General features: G+C 33.3%; 1 protein-coding gene across 1 annotated transcript in view; it reads left to right on the top strand.

Moving 5' to 3' along the window:
- The window catches only part of LOC107456062 (uncharacterized), a 61,621-nt gene that overhangs the window by 29,929 nt on the left and 13,517 nt on the right, over positions 1 to 18,175 (top strand). The window contains exons 5-9 of the mRNA XM_016073821.3: positions 3,556 to 3,769; positions 7,403 to 7,576; positions 9,270 to 9,911; positions 13,681 to 13,838; positions 16,565 to 16,714. Of these exons, the coding sequence (XP_015929307.1) occupies positions 3,556 to 3,769; positions 7,403 to 7,576; positions 9,270 to 9,911; positions 13,681 to 13,838; positions 16,565 to 16,714 (1,338 nt within the window). The remainder of the gene's footprint in view (positions 1 to 3,555; positions 3,770 to 7,402; positions 7,577 to 9,269; positions 9,912 to 13,680; positions 13,839 to 16,564; positions 16,715 to 18,175) is intronic.

Genomic DNA, 18,175 nt, shown 5'->3' with positions numbered 1-18,175 from the left:
CCGGCGTTCAGTACTATTTCATATTGTTTTACAACACATGGTTTTAGCCCTCTGGTGGGAAAGACTTTAAAACAAAACTTACAACAGTTACTTTTCTCAACAACTGAAATTTAGAATAGTGTGATTAAGAAAAATATGCGAATTGTTTTCAATCTCAAATTAATATTGAAATGCACAGGTTTAGAATTTTCTACAGTGAAAAGTTTTTGGAACTTCAGTGTTCAAAAAAGTATACAAAAGCTAGAAGTTAAGAACGTATTCAATGAGTGAGCATCGGATTGCGAAGCAATCCGAAATGAACTGCGAAAGCAGTTCCGGGGGTTGGCGAGCGCCAGCGAGCAGGGGGCGAAGTCTCCTAGTATTAAGAAAAAGTCATTAGAAACTGTCAGTTTTCGACACTTTTCGAATTTTTAAAGGAATACTAAACAAATAGTTTTGAAAATTAAAGTACTTTAAAGGCTTACAATTAGTCACAACTTTTTCATACAAATTAAAACACTTCAGAAATCAGCCAAATTTGCATTTGGACCAAAATTATTTACAAAATTCGCCTAAAGTTAAAAATAAAATGCTGTTTAAAATAACAAACAGACGTCTTATTAGGAAATTGAAATAAAAATTACAGAGTTCTTTATCCTAAAAAATCTGTTTTTTTAAATGTGGAGGGATACAGGTGTTTGATAGCAATAGTTAGAGAACACATGTGCTAAAAAATTTTTAACACGAAATTCAAAGCGAGGGCTTACGTAGCTTTAAAATTTCAGAGAAACGAAGAAAATGGTATAAAGAAAGAGAAATTTTTATGAGAAAATTGGTTTCTCTATAAATAGAAATATCATGTTTTGGTAAAACTTCTCCTTACCTTCGATGGCCTAGATTCGAATCCCAGAGATGGCTTATCAATACGAATCCTGCTCTATGTCGCCCCAACCACAGTGACGTAAAATATCATCATCAGTAAACAGAACGGACTTTAGGTTAGAATCCTCTTGCCATCAAGCTAAGTACGAGAGATTATCGTGATTTTCCTCTCCACAAAACGCAAATGCGGGTTAGTTCCATGAAAAAGTCTTCAACGAAGGTTTGTCCAATACTAGACCCAGAAGTTCCCTTGTTTTCAGGGTTAGGTTCAAACTTACAAGGCTACGGAGTTGAACATTGATAGTCGTTAACTCAGAATTGGGTCGGTTGTTCAAACACCGGCTATAAAATAAAATATTACTATAATTAGTGAATGCTTGTTTGGTAATTTTGTGACAGCAATAGTTTGGTAATTTTTAGAGACTCTTTAAAACACACGAGTGCCTTAAAATGTATACATGAAAATAAATAAACATTTTCGGGTAAATTTGTCGTAGTAATTTTATAATTAATTTCACAATGTTTAATATTAACATACAAAATATCGTTAAAAAACTGTAAATTAACATGTAATAAATCAATATGTGAATAATGAATGTATAAGTAATTTAAACATTATTTAACAGCATGTCCATATCTGTGTTTAATAACTTTTGTGATGAATATGTCAACAAACTCATTTAATATCTTATAATTTTGAGGAAAATAGATCATTAAATGTCAATTTCAGTGCTAGTATTAGCATGATATTATTTGCAATTGAGAGAAGCTTTCACGTTTTAAAATAAAAGTTGATGTTTTTTTAAAACGAATATTTATAAATTGTTTTTTTTCTTCTTCTTTTTCTGTAAGTTCAGAATTCATTGTAAGTACATTTTCAATCTTATATAAGTTAGTTACGAAAATGTATCAAATTAAAAATGACTTAATATAAAATCTGAATTGTACAAATGATGGTTATTTTATCTTGGTAGAAAATTTTCGCTACAATTCAAAAGCATCATATAAGCCTAGATTTAAACCTCACTACTTTGTACAATTATAGCTTGAAAGATCACTTAATTCACCTGCGCCATTATTTCCATAAGATATGTCATATAGGCTGAATAAATTTTCCAAAATCACAAAAGTTTTATTTTCTAAGTCACTTTCGTATATTTATTAAATATCCGCCATTAAAATATAAGTGTTTAATGATTTGAAATAGCTAAAAGTTGTTGGAAATTTTGAAATGCATCTTGATTGAGATTCATGTAAGAGAAATTGAGTAGATTAGAGTTAATAAATCTTAACAAGTTTTTTAATTTTTGTTTAAAAAAAATGAATAAATAAAAGTAAATAAAAAATTTTAAGAAAATAAAAGTTTCGGATAATGAAATTTGAAAGGAAAAGAAGATTTGGTCAGGAATTATTTTTGAAATGGAATTGGCTGTGGTCTATAAGCAATAAAAAACACTTTAAATTTAATCCTCTTATTCTACGTTCCGTTTAGCCGGGCGCAAGGGAATTCAACTTCTTTTTTTTTTACTTTTCTTTGCTTAAATGAAGTTTTTTTATTTCTTTAATTTTTATGAGTTTAAAGAAATAAATTTTTTAAAAAAAGTTGGTGGAAGCCTTTATTTTTTGGCGACATTTTGCTTATACTTTACATTTAATTTTTTAATTGCACTTTTCAGTTAGCCAGGCGGAAAAGAATTCAACTACTTTTTCTTTATTTTTTTTAATTTAATTTTCTTATTTATTTTATTTTTATGTGTTTAGAAAATTGAAATAAAAGTTGATGGAGATCTACATTTTTTGCCAACTTTTCGCTACGCCCGTCTAAGCGAAAAATACCCTTTTTAATAAATATATTGTGTAGATTAAACCATTTCTATTATCAAATGAATTATTAGCTATCCTTTAGCTGGATAGCAGAATATTTGACAGCTAACGGTGCCGAAGTACAATTGTCCGCTGCAATTTTTTTCCTCTGACCGGTTGACTTTATCGCCGTTGGATTTTATCTGAAATTTTATCGGAGTAGCTAACATATGAGTTTTAATAATTTATAAAAGAAACCTTTATGTAATTTCAGTTTAAAAAAAGGCATGTTTTTTAATTGATAACAAAATCCATTTTTTTCTTATAGTTTATTGCAAGCACAAGTATCGAAGGCATTTTGACACCTGACTATTTTAGTTGGTATCTGCACAGTCTGTTCCCAATAAAATTAATGTTCTCAATAAAAATAAAATGCTCTAGGGTCAAGTTATCGGGAACACAGCTAATGGAGAAGAACCTCTAATTATTAATGACACATATACGATTAAGGGAGATGTTTAAGGGATCCCTAAACTGCTAATGACGCCTGTGATGCATTATTAATTGCGTTAATAATTACTACTATTATTTCGTAATAATTAGTTAAAAGTTGTCAACAGGTTCTATGTTAACAGTTACCTAATAACAGTTTTGTGGTAGGTAGATTTTTCATGGCTCCCCGAAACAGATAAGTACCATTATAATGGCCAAAGACTTAAGACTTATAGAGTTAAAGACTATACTTTAACAAATTAATGTAACATATTTTGATAGCATAGGTCCCTAAATAACAACTTCATATTTGCAAGGCTATAACACGACCGAGTTAGTCGGTTAAAACTTAAGCCAAACTATGTATTATTTATTTACTTTTTTATTTATTTCTGCTAGCAATTGTCGCCTACCGGAATCAAAAGTATCTTTAAATAGACCAAAGATGAGTTATCAAGAATATCTCGGTGCAAACACTATTGAGTCCACTAGTACGCTAGCTTCTTATGTCAGTGACAAAAAAGAGCAAAAGTCAGCAAAGAGTCGATCATATTGTATTATAAATTCTAAAAAAACACCACACTCCGGTGGAGATGCTTTTCAGGCCTCAAACGTAAGTTGCTTAATGTGTCTACTATAATAAGGGCACACTGGTGAAGGTGTTTGTAACTAGAGTTACTGTATCTAAAGTAGTTAGATACTTACTATATATTTCTAACAATTTATAATTTGACTGAATAATATTATTTTCTGAAAAGGAATGAAATTAAAATTACTTTGTAGATTTAAGATTGGTAAGACACCGAGTCTTTACTCAATAACTTACTAATCATTGGTACAGTTTGGGGAATCTTCCGTCTGGTTAAAAAAAAAAAAAGATCGAAACGCAACTTGATACAGTATGATCTTGATACAAAATGCAATAACGAAGTTTGAAAAAAATTTCACACCAAGTTTGACTCCAATATCTCAATATCTTCCTTTTCCGGAAAATTTTGAATCTATTAGTCCTAACTCTCAAAATGCATTTGAAGCAGAGACTCTATTCACAACTAGATGATCTGCCGACCGGCCTGTGTTGGGGTTAAGGAACTGCCCTTGCATCAGAAAGGTTCTGGGTTCGAATCCCGAGCAAGGCATGGATGTTCTCTCCTTCTTTGTACTATCTGTCCTCACTGTGGTAGCAACGTTGGCCCACCTAATATGGTGCCCCTGAAATAGTGATCAAAAAATCTGCCCTTCAGATGCCTGCATGACCTAGGTCATTCTCCAGGTGGGCATTGAAAAAAAAACTGGATGACCTAGAGATGTTTAAAAAGTCTTACTTATATTTTGCAATGGGCATCTAGTTAATAAAATCTAGGAAAAATTCATTGTTATACAGGATTACTTACAAACAAAGAATAAAATATTATTGTCCGAATTACATAAATGAAATATTGAATAAGTATTAATGAAGTTTTTGCTCAATAAACACTAAAGTAATAAATCATAAGAAATCAGACAAAATACTTTTGAGGAATAAATATTTGAAAACATAAATTCCACTTGAAGAAAGAATTGTTTTTAAATTGTTATATCTTCAGAACAGATCAATCTTTTGCTTTCAAACTTTGAATACAGTACTAAAAATCAGTAATTGTATTACGTAACCTTAGAATTCAAGCATACCTTTTTATGAACCTTTTTTAATAATTAGCTACAAATGAAAAAAATTATTCCGAACAGTTTCATGAAGGAAATTTTTTACTTATTCTAACTACACTACCTACCAATAAGTATTTGCAATTGGACACCAATGCAAATCACTACATCTGCGGTCCTGAGATACGTCACACCCTCCGCCGATATATATAGTGTAGGGACAACATCGGCATTAGTCCCAAGATGTGAGCCGGCTAAGTGTGTCAACTGTTCTGGTGAGCACCCGGCCTGTTTTTCAGGCTGCGCTGCAAGACCCGTTAGAAAGCTGAGAAGAGGACCCGACCACCCGTAGAGAACCTCAGACTCAGCATCCAGATTCCTGCATATCGTGAAAGAATTGCAGCAACTCCTGAAGGATCAGGAATTAGTCAGCCTACTGAGATCACTGATAGCAGACAAGCCATAGATTCAGTCATCTCCCGCCAAGCCGACTCAAGACGTCCACAGCCTTTCTGTAGAAATCTTCTACTACATCTTTTAAAGCCAATTAGTCACAGTTGCCTTAGGGCGATCATCATCAGATGAAGAAGTGAGATGCCCGCTTCGGTACTTCGCAACACCATATATCTAGTCTATAGTAATCGGCATTAGTCCCATGCAAGATGCCTACTGCACTATTTTGGATGACAATGTGCTTCCTACGTTGTGGCAGTTTTACGGGGTGAACCCCTGTTACTTCCAGGACGACAATGTCAGCTGTCATGTTGCGAGGGTCACCAAGGCTTGGTATGGTGCCAATGGGGTTAATCGAATGGACTGGCCTGCCCAGATCTGAACCCTATCGAGAACCTCTGGGACGAGTTGGATCGCCGAATTAAGGTATGTACTGCCCGTCCAAAATCGGTGAAGGAACTTACATGTCCTCTCTAAGCCGAGTGGAAGAAAATACCACTAGCCGTCACACAAGGACTTGTGGAAAGTATGCCCCGGGAGGAGTCACGCTATAATTGCCTCTCGTGGAGGCTCTACCAACTATTGATTATGAATAAAGCTTGTTTTTCTTTTCAATCACGCGTGTCCAAATACTTATTGGTGGATAGTGTATTTGTGTTATATTTTCTGAGTTGTGTTTAACCAGCAACTCCCAGAAAACAGAAGGCCTCTGCACGGGTTACCAAGAACGAAAAAATACGATCTTTTAGTAGTCTGAACGTTGCGAAATTTTTCGAATTTTCCCTCCATTGCGCTGTTTAGTAGTCCGAACGTCGTGACATCTTTCGGAATTTTTCCTCATTGTAAATTTAGCCGTGCGGAGGCCTTTTTTAGGAGGTGTTGGTTTAACACCTCCTTTTGGTGACTGTTACGAGTCCTGAGCCCAGTAAATAAATGATTAATTTGTTTAGAAAACACGTTTTTTAAATGATTTCGCAGCTTAATAATTGTACTGCTTGCTATATCTTGTCTGGGCTGCTTGACGAAGAGAAAGTGCATTGCACAGAACACGAAAATGCAATCCCCTCATTATCCGCTGTACTAAACATAAACTTGTTAAAATAATACTAAATATAATTAAACATAGACCTGCTACAGTATGAATTTGTTTTAAGAAAGTATTTTTTGACTGATTTTTTAATTTAATTAATAATACTGCTTTTTAGTTGAAGAAAAAAAATTTTATTGCAAACGAAGAAAAATAATTCGTTAAATTACTGAACTTAATGGTAATAACATTTCTAGCAGAAAAAAAAACATTATTTTTAAATAAAAGCAAAATATACGGTAGTGAAACCATTTGGTAATTTTTACGTTCATATGTAAAATAGTTTACCAAAATTTTCGGTTTTCAAAATTATAGCTCTTATTAGTTAAGTAAAGCATTCCCGCAACAGTCCGTTGTAGGCCAACAGTCCGTTATGATAGAGGACAGAACTCTACAATTTCGAGACCAACGGCATAATTATGGCAGTGTGATCATCTCTGTGCGCAGGCACCGCCTTTACTTCCCAGCTGGTACACATTGATCTGAAGTTGGGTGGGTATCATGCTGCTACCGGGAATCGAACCCCAGTTCTTCCCAATGACAATTCAGTGCCTTAATCATCGAGCCATCAAGACTTGCTCTTGTTAGCAAAATATGCAAAACTAAAAAATTTAAAATTAAACAAATAATGACGTGCTCTAATGTATCATTATAAAGTAATTAAATTTTGCAACATTTACCAAATTTTTTCACACACTATAGAACCATATTTTATCGCTAATTTTATAAGAAATCATTACCAAAGCTCTTCGGTAAAAATTACCGAGCTTTTTAATGTTCCCATAGAGCCAGGAACATGGCAAAAAAATTTCCCATATTTAGGTAGTTTTTACCATACTTTTTTTTTCTCGGTGTAGAATATGAAAAATACAATCATTAATCTCTCTAGAGCACCAGCCATTTCTGAAATAACTTCGTAGTATTCTACTTCAAGATTAGCATGCATTATGAAAGCGTGTGATTATATATATTACATATGATATGATATATTACATATGATATGTGATATATATATACATATATATACGAATATATCACATATTACTTTTATTTTTATTGCAGATGCAAACTTCTCGACATGTTTGGCGTGAAAAAAGAGACAGAGAACATGCGAGGCGTCGTCATATGGGTGAAGGGGATATGAATGATTATTCTATAAAAGCTGCAGATGAAAGTGATGCAGAATACACCCCTTTCATTGAAGACGTTGATCAATTCAAAGAGGACCAATCTAACGTAAATACACATTGCTAAGCGCGCATTGTATTTATGTCACATTACATAAAAGTTACATAATATTTAAATAATAATTTTTCGAAATGTTGAATCAAGAAAGTTAAGACTAATGTATTCAGATTTTCTCAGTTAAATATTTAAACTTTATTTTTAAAAAAAATAATAAAATCTTAGTTATATCTGGCTTAGCAAATATTACTCGAAACTCAAGTAGCAAATTTCGATTTTAAAAAAAAGCTGCATTTTTATCATAAAAGGTACATATTCATGAAATAATTTTACAGGTAGTTTGTCTCACTTTTTAAATTTTATGCAAAATTATGCGACCACAACAATGAGTCAACATGGAGTCGCAAAAAATTGCCAAACTATTCTTGACGCCAGTGATGTTTATTTAAACCATGTAATACTTATCCAATAGGCACTACGTTAAGTGACAGAGCATCATGGGCGAGAACAGCAATTTTTTAACGCTTTTCGGAAGCTGAATAGTATGGTTTAAAATTATAGAAAATGTCAGGTGAATGATGGTATCATTTAAGCCCTTATTTACGTTTAAAGAAAAACGGTGTTAAAGGTTAAGAATAACAGGCAGAACAGAGGGACCAGTAAAAACAGTTAAAAATAACCAACTGTTAAATAGAATCCAGAGTAAGTGGTATTTGAATGTACCGCATTTTAAAAATAGTAGTGCGTGGAGTCCCTCCGTGGGGAAGAAGTGAAACTTCGTAATGTGGAAATGAAAATAGGTAGGGGTAGAAATTGATTTTTAGTGAAATCATATTGTTTCTTTAAGACAAACTTTATTAACATTGCTTAGATACGAAATGTTTGAGTTCTATTTTTTCAATATTTCTTGCAAAAACTGCATCAATGGTAGTTCCCCCTTTGGTTGTTGAATCATTCCTACCATTTATCATTTCCAATCCAAATTTGTCTTTAAGGAAGGTTAATAATGTTTCAGCTTCAGGTAACGAGAAATTCACATTAAAATCTCCTGCAAGGATCACAGGCAGCTCGTTGCCATGGTTTCGTTAAACGTTTAACGCAACGTTGTTGGAAGTCGCATTAGAAGTTTCACTTCAAAAATCTCGATTCTAAATTGTATTCATAGCGTCTATATCAGTGGGAAAATATTCATGGTAGCAAAACTTTTGGTGAACTAAATATCAATTTGGCTTTGATTTGATCGATTATTGATTGACTTTTAATAACATATTAATACTTGTTCCGATTTACTTTTTATTAAAATGAAATTTAGTATTAGTTGTTTTGTAAAGTAGTAGCAGAAAGTACTCAAAACTGCAAAGAACGTCGCAGAACAATCAGAATTTCATGCAGAACAACTCATGTTTGGAGCTGATTAATTTATGCCCAAGTTAGGAGGGGGGGGAGTGATGAAAATGTTATGAGTTGCTAATGATTATTTTTAATTATGTTGTCATTTATACGTAATATGATATTTAACTAATTAAGGCTCATTTTTTAACGGCACACGTAAAACATTTGTAATATCATAAGCCTTGTCGCAGGACATTAGATATAGTTCTGCTTTTAGGAAAAATATTCAGAAAAACTGACATTGTTTTATTATCTTAATGTACCTTCTACAAGATAATTCATTCATCTTAATTTCTCAATTAAAAATTGGGAAACTGTACCTTGTAAACTATAATCCATATAAATTTTGCAGCCAAAGAGTACGCAGCCTACGTGCAAAATCGAGAATTTGGATCCTCAACAGTTTAATATTGAGAGTGTATCAGCATCAAAAACAATGATAAGCGTTCGAGAAGTAAGTGAAGATAATGAATTCAGTCAGTCTGCGGCATCAATCGTGTCAACTTCTGCCATCCAAGAAAGCCTCGACGAAAAGTCGTCTCAAATTACCCAAACTGGAAAAGATTACAAGACTTATTTGAATAAGAACTCGAAACATTCTTTCACGGAGTTGATCGAATTGAAAAGACGAAGTATTCGAAATTCAGAACACGCCGACGATGCTAAGAACGATCCAAATGTCGATATCGATGCTGTTTCTGCCACAGAGAATGGCGATACAGAAGAAAGCGAAATTGAGTCCGTGGTTGATTTGATAGAAGAGAAATCTGACATCTCAGATACTGAAACAGCCCAGACGCCTTGTCCGAATGAAGCAGAGTCTTCTCCATTTAAAAAGGGGAGAGAGTTACTTAGAACGCCACCGACAGTGCAGAGACAGTTATCCACTAAGACGAGAATAAAAGTCGATTTTTCAGAGAACGATTCAAAATCAGTTTTGTGTTCGAAAAAAGATTATGTTTCACCAAAAACAAAAGAAAACCCTCGCGTAAAGGTAAGCAAATCATGTGATACTACTAATAAAACTTTTTTTTTACAGCCAAATTAAATTTTACTAAACATGCGTTATTTTTTGAGAAAAACTTAGTAGAATAACAAGCTCGAAGCAAATGGTGGAAAGTTTGAGAAAGATTTTTGACAGAAAGTTTTAGAAGCTAACTTTTTTTAAACATATTTTTCGATTGAAAACGGGTTTGGTTTTCTTTAAGCACTTGGCAAAATAAAGTTCGGTATTTCCAGTTGACCATCACATGTTTGTAAACTCAGCAATCCGAAAATTCTACTTCACCAAGTTTCTCCTCATGTTTTTCTATTCTTCCATTAGGTTACTTATTTAAGTATTACCGATCTACAATATTACAGCATACATTTTATAGCCCAGTTATCGCTAGTTATCTCTTTAGATAGCTATGTCGTGTTAGCTATATCGTGAGCGTACAAAAATATCGTGAATATTTACTCCTAACTTCAATCTTTGAAAATGCTATTTCTAGAATTACAAATCTGCAACATTCAACATACATCGTTCTACATATACACCACATCTCTTCTACAGCCAGTGTGATGGTATGGGTTGTCATCGTATCCGACTCACGATTACTCCTAATATTGATCCACGTCGTCATGACAGTCTAGCGGTACGTTCGTGACAGCTTTCCGTCACATGTGTTGCTACTCCTGACAGAGTTCTCGAAAACCCTTTTTCAGTAAGCAATGCTCATCCACACACAGGAAGAGTGCCACAGAAATGCTTCCGCATCATTACCATCCCTCCTTGGCCGGCTCTATACCCAAATTTGTCACCGATCGAATATATCTGGGATCATTTATGACGGCAAGTTCGACAGCCTCCGAGTTTAGTCGATTTAGTGGTGTTTTTATGGCTTTTTCATAGCAAGTATGTAACGAGATACAGCAGGACACCATAATAGACTTGTTTGCCTTAGTGTACAACGGTTTTGCCTCCTGAATTCACGCTAGAGGAAGCCCAAAAGGGTACTAAAACCTCCATCCATTTATATTTTTCCTGCAAGAAATAAACATCATGCTTTGATATTTTAATCACTTACTTGTATTAACGTTGTACTTACGGATGCAAAATTTCGTTTCATTCTGACAGCTCTTTCCAATTTTGATAGCAATGAGTGTATTAAACCAAGACCAGCTTAGCTGAAGAGTTAACTTTTCGTTGGTCGAGGAAGTCAAAACGTGATCCAAATAAGGTGTCTATATTGACTTTCCTTCTCTTTCGCTTCGATTTTCTTTTCCTGCACTTACTAAAGTGCTAGAATAAGTCAGGGCTAAAGAGAATAGAAGGGCTGGTTCACTCCTTTGAAGTATCTCTCGCCGCGCCGATCCTCCGACGTCACTCTAGTGACGTCACTTTGGCGCAAAGCTCGCACTTTTACTTCAAGAACGGAGCGTTTGGCCTTACTAGCTCTAACTAATATTGGATCATTTCTTTTTGCGAGATATTCTAAGACATTTGTTATTTTCTATAATGACTTTCCTCAGTTTTTGCAGTGAATTTACAAGAATTTAAAACTATTATCGAAATGCCAGTTTGCGCGATTGCAACTTGCAAAAATTCTGATATAAAAACAAAAGGAAAAAGTATAATTTTTCGCGTGTTCCCTAAAGTAAATGAACAACTATGTAAAGAATGGATTCCGAAATGACACAGTTAATATAAAACCGCAATACGTTTATTCTGTCGTAAAGAACTTTTATAAAAATTCATTATCTAAATAGAAACCGCCTCGCTACTTCATAAAGAAAGGCAGGTGAAAAGAATTAAAAAATAGATAAAGTCAAAGAAAATTAAAATGTAAGTAAAAAGTATAAATAAAATATATAGTATATAGTTGAAATTCTCCTAATTTCATAACATATTTTTTAATGTAGTTATTCTAAATATTTATGATTTTTTTTAAAAATTATATTCTCTTCAATTTAAATATCTATAAATTATATCATCGTAAATTTAAATGTCTATAAACAATTGTAAAATTTCTAATGTCATTATGAACCTAAATTATTATTTTGTTTCAGTAATTAGCGTTTAAGGTTGATGTTTCCTAATGATTAAGTATGAACAAATTGCTATTAACGACATATTTTAAAATCAGGGATTCTAAATTTAACTTAACTTATCTTTATAAAAGAATATGTAGATAAAAAAAGTGTCGATATATGCCTTCATTTTTCTTAATAGTTAAAGTTAAAACTGAACTTTTTAAAATAAAGTATTTATCGTGTCATTTTCACCAACTAGCAAAACATTTTTATAAGTTTAAAATGGTATTTTTTTAATATAATAACCAAGAAAGTTTTTTTTGAACTATGTTTATGAACGGAAATAATGTGTTAATTACGTAAAGTTTGAAGGCTAATAACCAGAAAAAGTCTAACTTATTTTTACAAAGAGAAAGATGCTAAGTTATGATATCTTTGCTTGCGATCTCCGAGATCTGTGGACACAGTGACGTCATGAGGAGGGAAATCGTAGCTTCAGCTCTAAGAGCGGAGTGAACTAGCCCTTCTATTCTCTTTAGCCCTGAGAATAAGTAATCCTCCCGATTTTCCCTAGGCACATGTCAACTCGTGATGGGAGAATTATACAAGAACGTTCGCTGGATTAAATAGAGCTGTAAGCTTGCAAACATCGTTAATTTTATCTTTTATATAATTTCAAAAAAATCACCATCCATTTACAGCAGTGTTTTATCGTTAACATATGAGAGAAATTCATTTTTATGCACTTCTCTCCCAAACTTAATAATTAATATTTATGAGCGATTTTCAAGTTCACGGACTAAAATTACCTTTTGCTCTCGCTGTCTAAGTTTTAGTAGTTTAAAAAGGGTAGTTCTGGAGTTTGTAGAGACAACCGCAAACTCTTTCTTTTATTATTATTGCTGATAGCTTACTGGCATGCAGTTCTTAAAGTTTTATACTCATAACATTGTTGGAAAGCCGGTCAGGTGGCCGAGCGGTCAGCGTGCCTGACTGGGAAGTCAATGGTTGCGGGTTCGAATCCCGCTCAGGGCATGGATGTTTCTCTCTCTCTCTGCTGTGTGATGTGTGAATGTCGCCCACTATATGAATGGGTATCTGTGGCAGTGTGCAGTGCTGGCTCGACTCCGTCACTTAAGTTCACAGGTGCCCACTGGGAGGGCCGGAATAGCCTGGTCGGTAGGGCTCTGGGCCCATGTCCGAGAGTTTGTGGATTTGAACCCCGCCGGCCGAAGACTCTCCGTGTAGTTGGTGACTGATGCACGTTAAAATTCTGTCGAGTAGCAAAGTCCTATATATTCCCATAACAAATCGACACCTCTGGGGGTACTGGATTGAAGATCGATGGTTCTCTGATTCAGGTCAAAATTACGATCCGTGGATGAATGAATGGATGTATGAATGGGTCCGCCTTATAAACAGGTGTGACGAATGATGTGGCAGAAGTCGAATTCTTGGTCATAGATGGCGCCACTGAAGAACAAGAATCGCATACTCTGCCTTAAACTTGCTCGGCTTCACCTAGCTGGCTTGCCCGTGTGACAAGTGGCATTAGAACCAACCAACCAACTTCCAGCATCTTCCGCGGTGAAGAAGGAAAGTTCAGTGCCTGCCATAAAAAATTAAATAAATAAAATATTGTTGGGAATTTTTTAAATTTAAATGTTTTTCTCATACTGTTCGTTCTCTCAGTACCCATTGAAAATATTTATATTTTGAACGAAAATAATTTTATTATTAATTTCCAGAAAAGGGAAGTAAAGAAGTCCAAATCTTCAATTGAGAAATCCACACAAAAACAGGATATAGTAGCAGCCCGAAAAGTTCAGTCATTTCAAGACGAAGCGACGCCAGTAAAGACGAAACAACGTAAGCAAGGAGCGAAAGTGGACGGATGCCCTTGGCCGTAAGATTATTTCTCAGTTCGTGGTGTTCCGTAATGAACGTCCTTACTGTGCATGTTTTATTGACCTTCATCAAAATAGTGTTTAAGAAAAATTCACGTTTTATTATTTAAGAAAGGGAGAAATTTTAAAAAAAAGTTAACAAAACCTAACGTATCACTATTATTGGTGATTTTTTATTTCTTTTTTACAACCGTCGTTAAAAATCCAACCCAATTTTTCGCTTTTACGACTACTAATGTTCCACTCCGTTGTCTTATAATTTTGAACTCAATCCAGACGACAAGGGAACTCCTGGATTAAGTATTTGGAAAAATTTGCCTTCGATGAGAACTTTTTGATGGAACCGCATTTGCGTTTCATGGAGAGGAAAATCCTAAAACATGGTTTGTAAGACGACAAGGGGACTTTAACGCATGATCCGTCTACCACTGAGGATATTTTACGTCAGCACTGTGGTCGGTTCAAGCCGGATGCCGAATTCGTGTAAACCAGGGATTCTCTCTGTCCCCTGCGCCATTAGTGACTTAATGTCACACAGTTAATAGGCGGGAATTAGAAACTTCAATATTCATCAGTTAATCAAAAAGTTTTTTTTTCAAATCCGCCTAGTGATTTTCTCCAACATTTCAATTTTTTTCTTCACTTAAATATTAATTTGTGACCCCCTGATGTATATACTTCGTGAATTCATTTTTCACATTGATTCCAAAAGTAAATCCATGTAAATATATTTGGGAAAAATATTTCTAAAATATCATATTTTAATGAATGTAAGCACTTTAAAATAATATTTCTAATTTATTTTTTATCATGTGGTGTAAGGAAACCTCACACATAGCCTAGAATCTTTAATTTATGTATTTCAAAACCACCAAAAATATGTAATTTTTATTTGCCCTCAAAAAATTTTCTGCAATAATATTTTTATGAATATTTGGTAACGTATTAGTCATTGCTGTTTGAAGTATTAAGCAATTTCTGGAATGTCTGCTTTGAAATGATTAAGTTTATTTGCTTATAGTTTAGTTAAATATGGAATATTAAAACCGGGTCTTGAAATGTAATTATTGGTATTTTTCAAGTAGTGTAAAATGAAGCAATTCCCCATCCCCGAAAAAAAAATAACGAATCACTCTAATCCAATAGTTATATATCGATTATATTTGTCACTTATTAAGCAGCAATGTTCTGAATTTGAGAGGCAAAATTGAATATGGTAATTTATCAATGTCATGTAATTGTTCTAAAAATCCAGGCAGAGGAAAGTCCTTTTTGTGAACTAATATTTTCCGATACTTGATTTTCAAAAAGGAAGGAGAGGATTGCGAATAATATTCTGGAAAACATGTTTCATAGGAAGAATCGAAAGATATTTAATATTAATTTTTAGGCATTTAATTTTATGATTTAAAATTATATAAATCAAAAAGTCATAGATTATGTTTAATTCATTTTTAAATATGGGTACCACATAACATTTTTTTTAAATTTAAAATTATTGTCTTGTAAAATTATAGAATAAAATAAATTTTATAAATCAGTTTCGAAATAACGAATATTTGATTCACGAAATTTATTCTAGATCATGCAATTAAATTTTCATTATATCATTAAATTAGATTTAATTTTTCTTTTTTACTTATTTATTTTAATTTACTTTTTGTTTTCTTGAGCAAATTTTACCCCTACCTGATTTCAGAACAGGTGATACGCTGAGATATGCATTTTCTGAAGTTTCAAACACGCAAGCGAACGTTTAGAAACTACGTGTAGGATGAACTGCTGGTGCATGCGCGAATCACATGCAGTTCATGTAGATTCTAAACGTTCGTACTCGCGTCTAAAGCAGCAGTTTCCAAATTTTTTCAATTATACATCCCTATATGATCGAGCTTCTTTTTGCGGAATTCAATATAAGAAGAAATGTTCATTAGGAGCTCTGATTATAGTAACAAAAAATAAAAGAAAAAAAATGAATTTTCTGAAAAAAAATGCGTTTGCTGCGTTGAAGTAGATAAAACTGTTATAAGCGTTGAGAATCGTAATCAGAGAAATGTAACTCTTTATTTTTGAAATCAGCTGTTTCCTTTTGAGTTGGAAAGCTCAACGAGAAAATTTTTAATTTATGCCTGTTGTTTGCGTAATTTGTTCAATATATTGTCTTCGGATAAACAATCCTTTTTTTTAAAAAAAAATTTGATACGTTTTTTTCATTGGAATTTTTCATAGATAATTTCATATAAACAACCGAATTATTAGATAAATTATGGATAGTTGACTCGATATAAAATAATTATTGCTAGTTAAGAAAAAATACTAACTATCAGAGCCTGTGTGATCCTCCCACGGAACCTCAGGGTTCCGCGGAACACCTTTTGGAGATCATTGATCTAGGGTAATCCTGTGCAGTGTGACTAGGAGCATATGCGCGGTGCCCCCTTAATAACACAATTCATCATATTTTCTTTCATCTCAAACCTGTTATAAAAAAAATTGAAGACAAACCGAACACATTCGCAAATGCGTAAGAGGTCTTCGGACATAAAAAATCGTTCTGTATTTATTTTTCCACTCATTTATTTGTTCCCTCGATATTGTAATATTTTTAGCAATTACATTTTTATTATTTTATTTCATTATTTTTATTTTATTATTTTTATTTTATTATTTTTATTTTATTATTTTTATTTTATTATTTAGCAATTACATTTCTTTTTTCGTGTAGGAGAGATATTGAATATGCATCGAAAGGTGAAATGCCTCTGTGGGCTGAGAAATTTGAAAAAACTGTGGATGCGTTGAAACCATATTCAACCATTGACGAGGCTGATGCTTCGATGAAAAAAGCAGTCGAAGATTTATTCGGAACGTCATGGTTGTATTTTATTTTATTTTTTTAAATCCCTAGAGTATTTAAAAACAAAAAAACCAGGTTCAGAGGAAAAATTGTCAACAACTTTTTTTAAAAAAAGCATGAGAGGGAACAGGTTTAGAGGGGAATTTGGTAACTGGTTGAAGTACTCTTTCCTCAGCGTTAGTGAAGTTAAAGGACATTATAATGATTTGGCGGCTACGACTTAGTATAACTTGCATTAGTTGTAATTCTTTTTTGAAAATTTATGCGTTGTTAGCTTAATAATAGGTCGAGTGAATAAAAATCAGGAAAAAATGTACTTATTTTTCGCGTTACAATTTCAAATATAAATGATAAAGGTCTGCAAAATGGGGTATTAAAGATTGTTCTGTATTGATCTTTGACTGATTTGATCAGACTAAAGATTGATCTTTGACTTATAGAAATAAATTAAATAAATATAACGTATTTCCCTCTTTTTGAAATTCTGCATTGTGTTGCAAAAGCATTTGAGATACACTCTATGTTTCAGGATTTGTAACGGAATATAATTAAAGTTGCAATTTTTGCATAACCTTGCTGTAGGACAAAATGATACACAAGCAAGGTTTGCATTCAAACTACAAACAATGTTATTATACTCGATAACTACGGTTCATGAATCATGTCCCTTTTTTCAAATTCTTCTTGCATACAATATCGTTACAATAGAAATCTGTTACTTTTAAATAATCTGCTTGACGTCGTGCGCTTGCGTTGTTGTTTGTTGCAATCTGCTTGACTATCTTTGTTCGTACGTTAGGAATCTTAAGTGTCTCATTCTGTGAACTATCTGTGTTACTCGACATTTGTGCTTTTTTCCCCTTAGTCAACAAGCCCAAACAAGGATTTCACCCCAGTTTTTTTCCAACCTTTTTTATTATTATTATTATTACTATTTAGCTGTCGTAGGTTCAGTTGGTTACGGAATAGGGTGGAATCCACGGTGGAAAGAAATCCGTATCAAGCAGCTTCATCAGAAATCATATTACGGAATTACGTAGTACAGAAATCGTAGTAGAAATACTAATACGGATAATACACGAGAAAAAAATAGAGAATATCTTCAATTCTAAAAGCAATTTCTCAGTTCGGAGGTGCCGATAGGGTTGCTTAATTGTTTGAACGGTTGCTCGTAATAGGGTTACCATTTTTTGCTACTTATCTTAACTTTTGGCTGATATAATTATTTTTTTCACGTAATGCTATTATCTCATATTTTCTCAACGCTGTTTGTAATGAAAAGAAAAGTAAATCACGGACGCTCTAGAATTGATATCCGTTTAATTTTATGTTCTAATTTAATGCATTAACTCAAAATGTCATCCAATCATCATCTTCATCATCGTTACAGCCATGTTTATTTACATTTATAAACGTCATCACATAGAATTGAAGCGTCATAAAAAGCAAACAATCTGATTGGTCCTAGTGTGAGTTGCT

The sequence above is a fragment of the Parasteatoda tepidariorum genome, chromosome 3, assembly GCF_043381705.1.
Source record: "Parasteatoda tepidariorum isolate YZ-2023 chromosome 3, CAS_Ptep_4.0, whole genome shotgun sequence".
NCBI classification, from domain to species: domain Eukaryota; kingdom Metazoa; phylum Arthropoda; class Arachnida; order Araneae; family Theridiidae; genus Parasteatoda; species Parasteatoda tepidariorum.
This window is presented reverse-complemented; position numbering and strand designations above follow the sequence as displayed.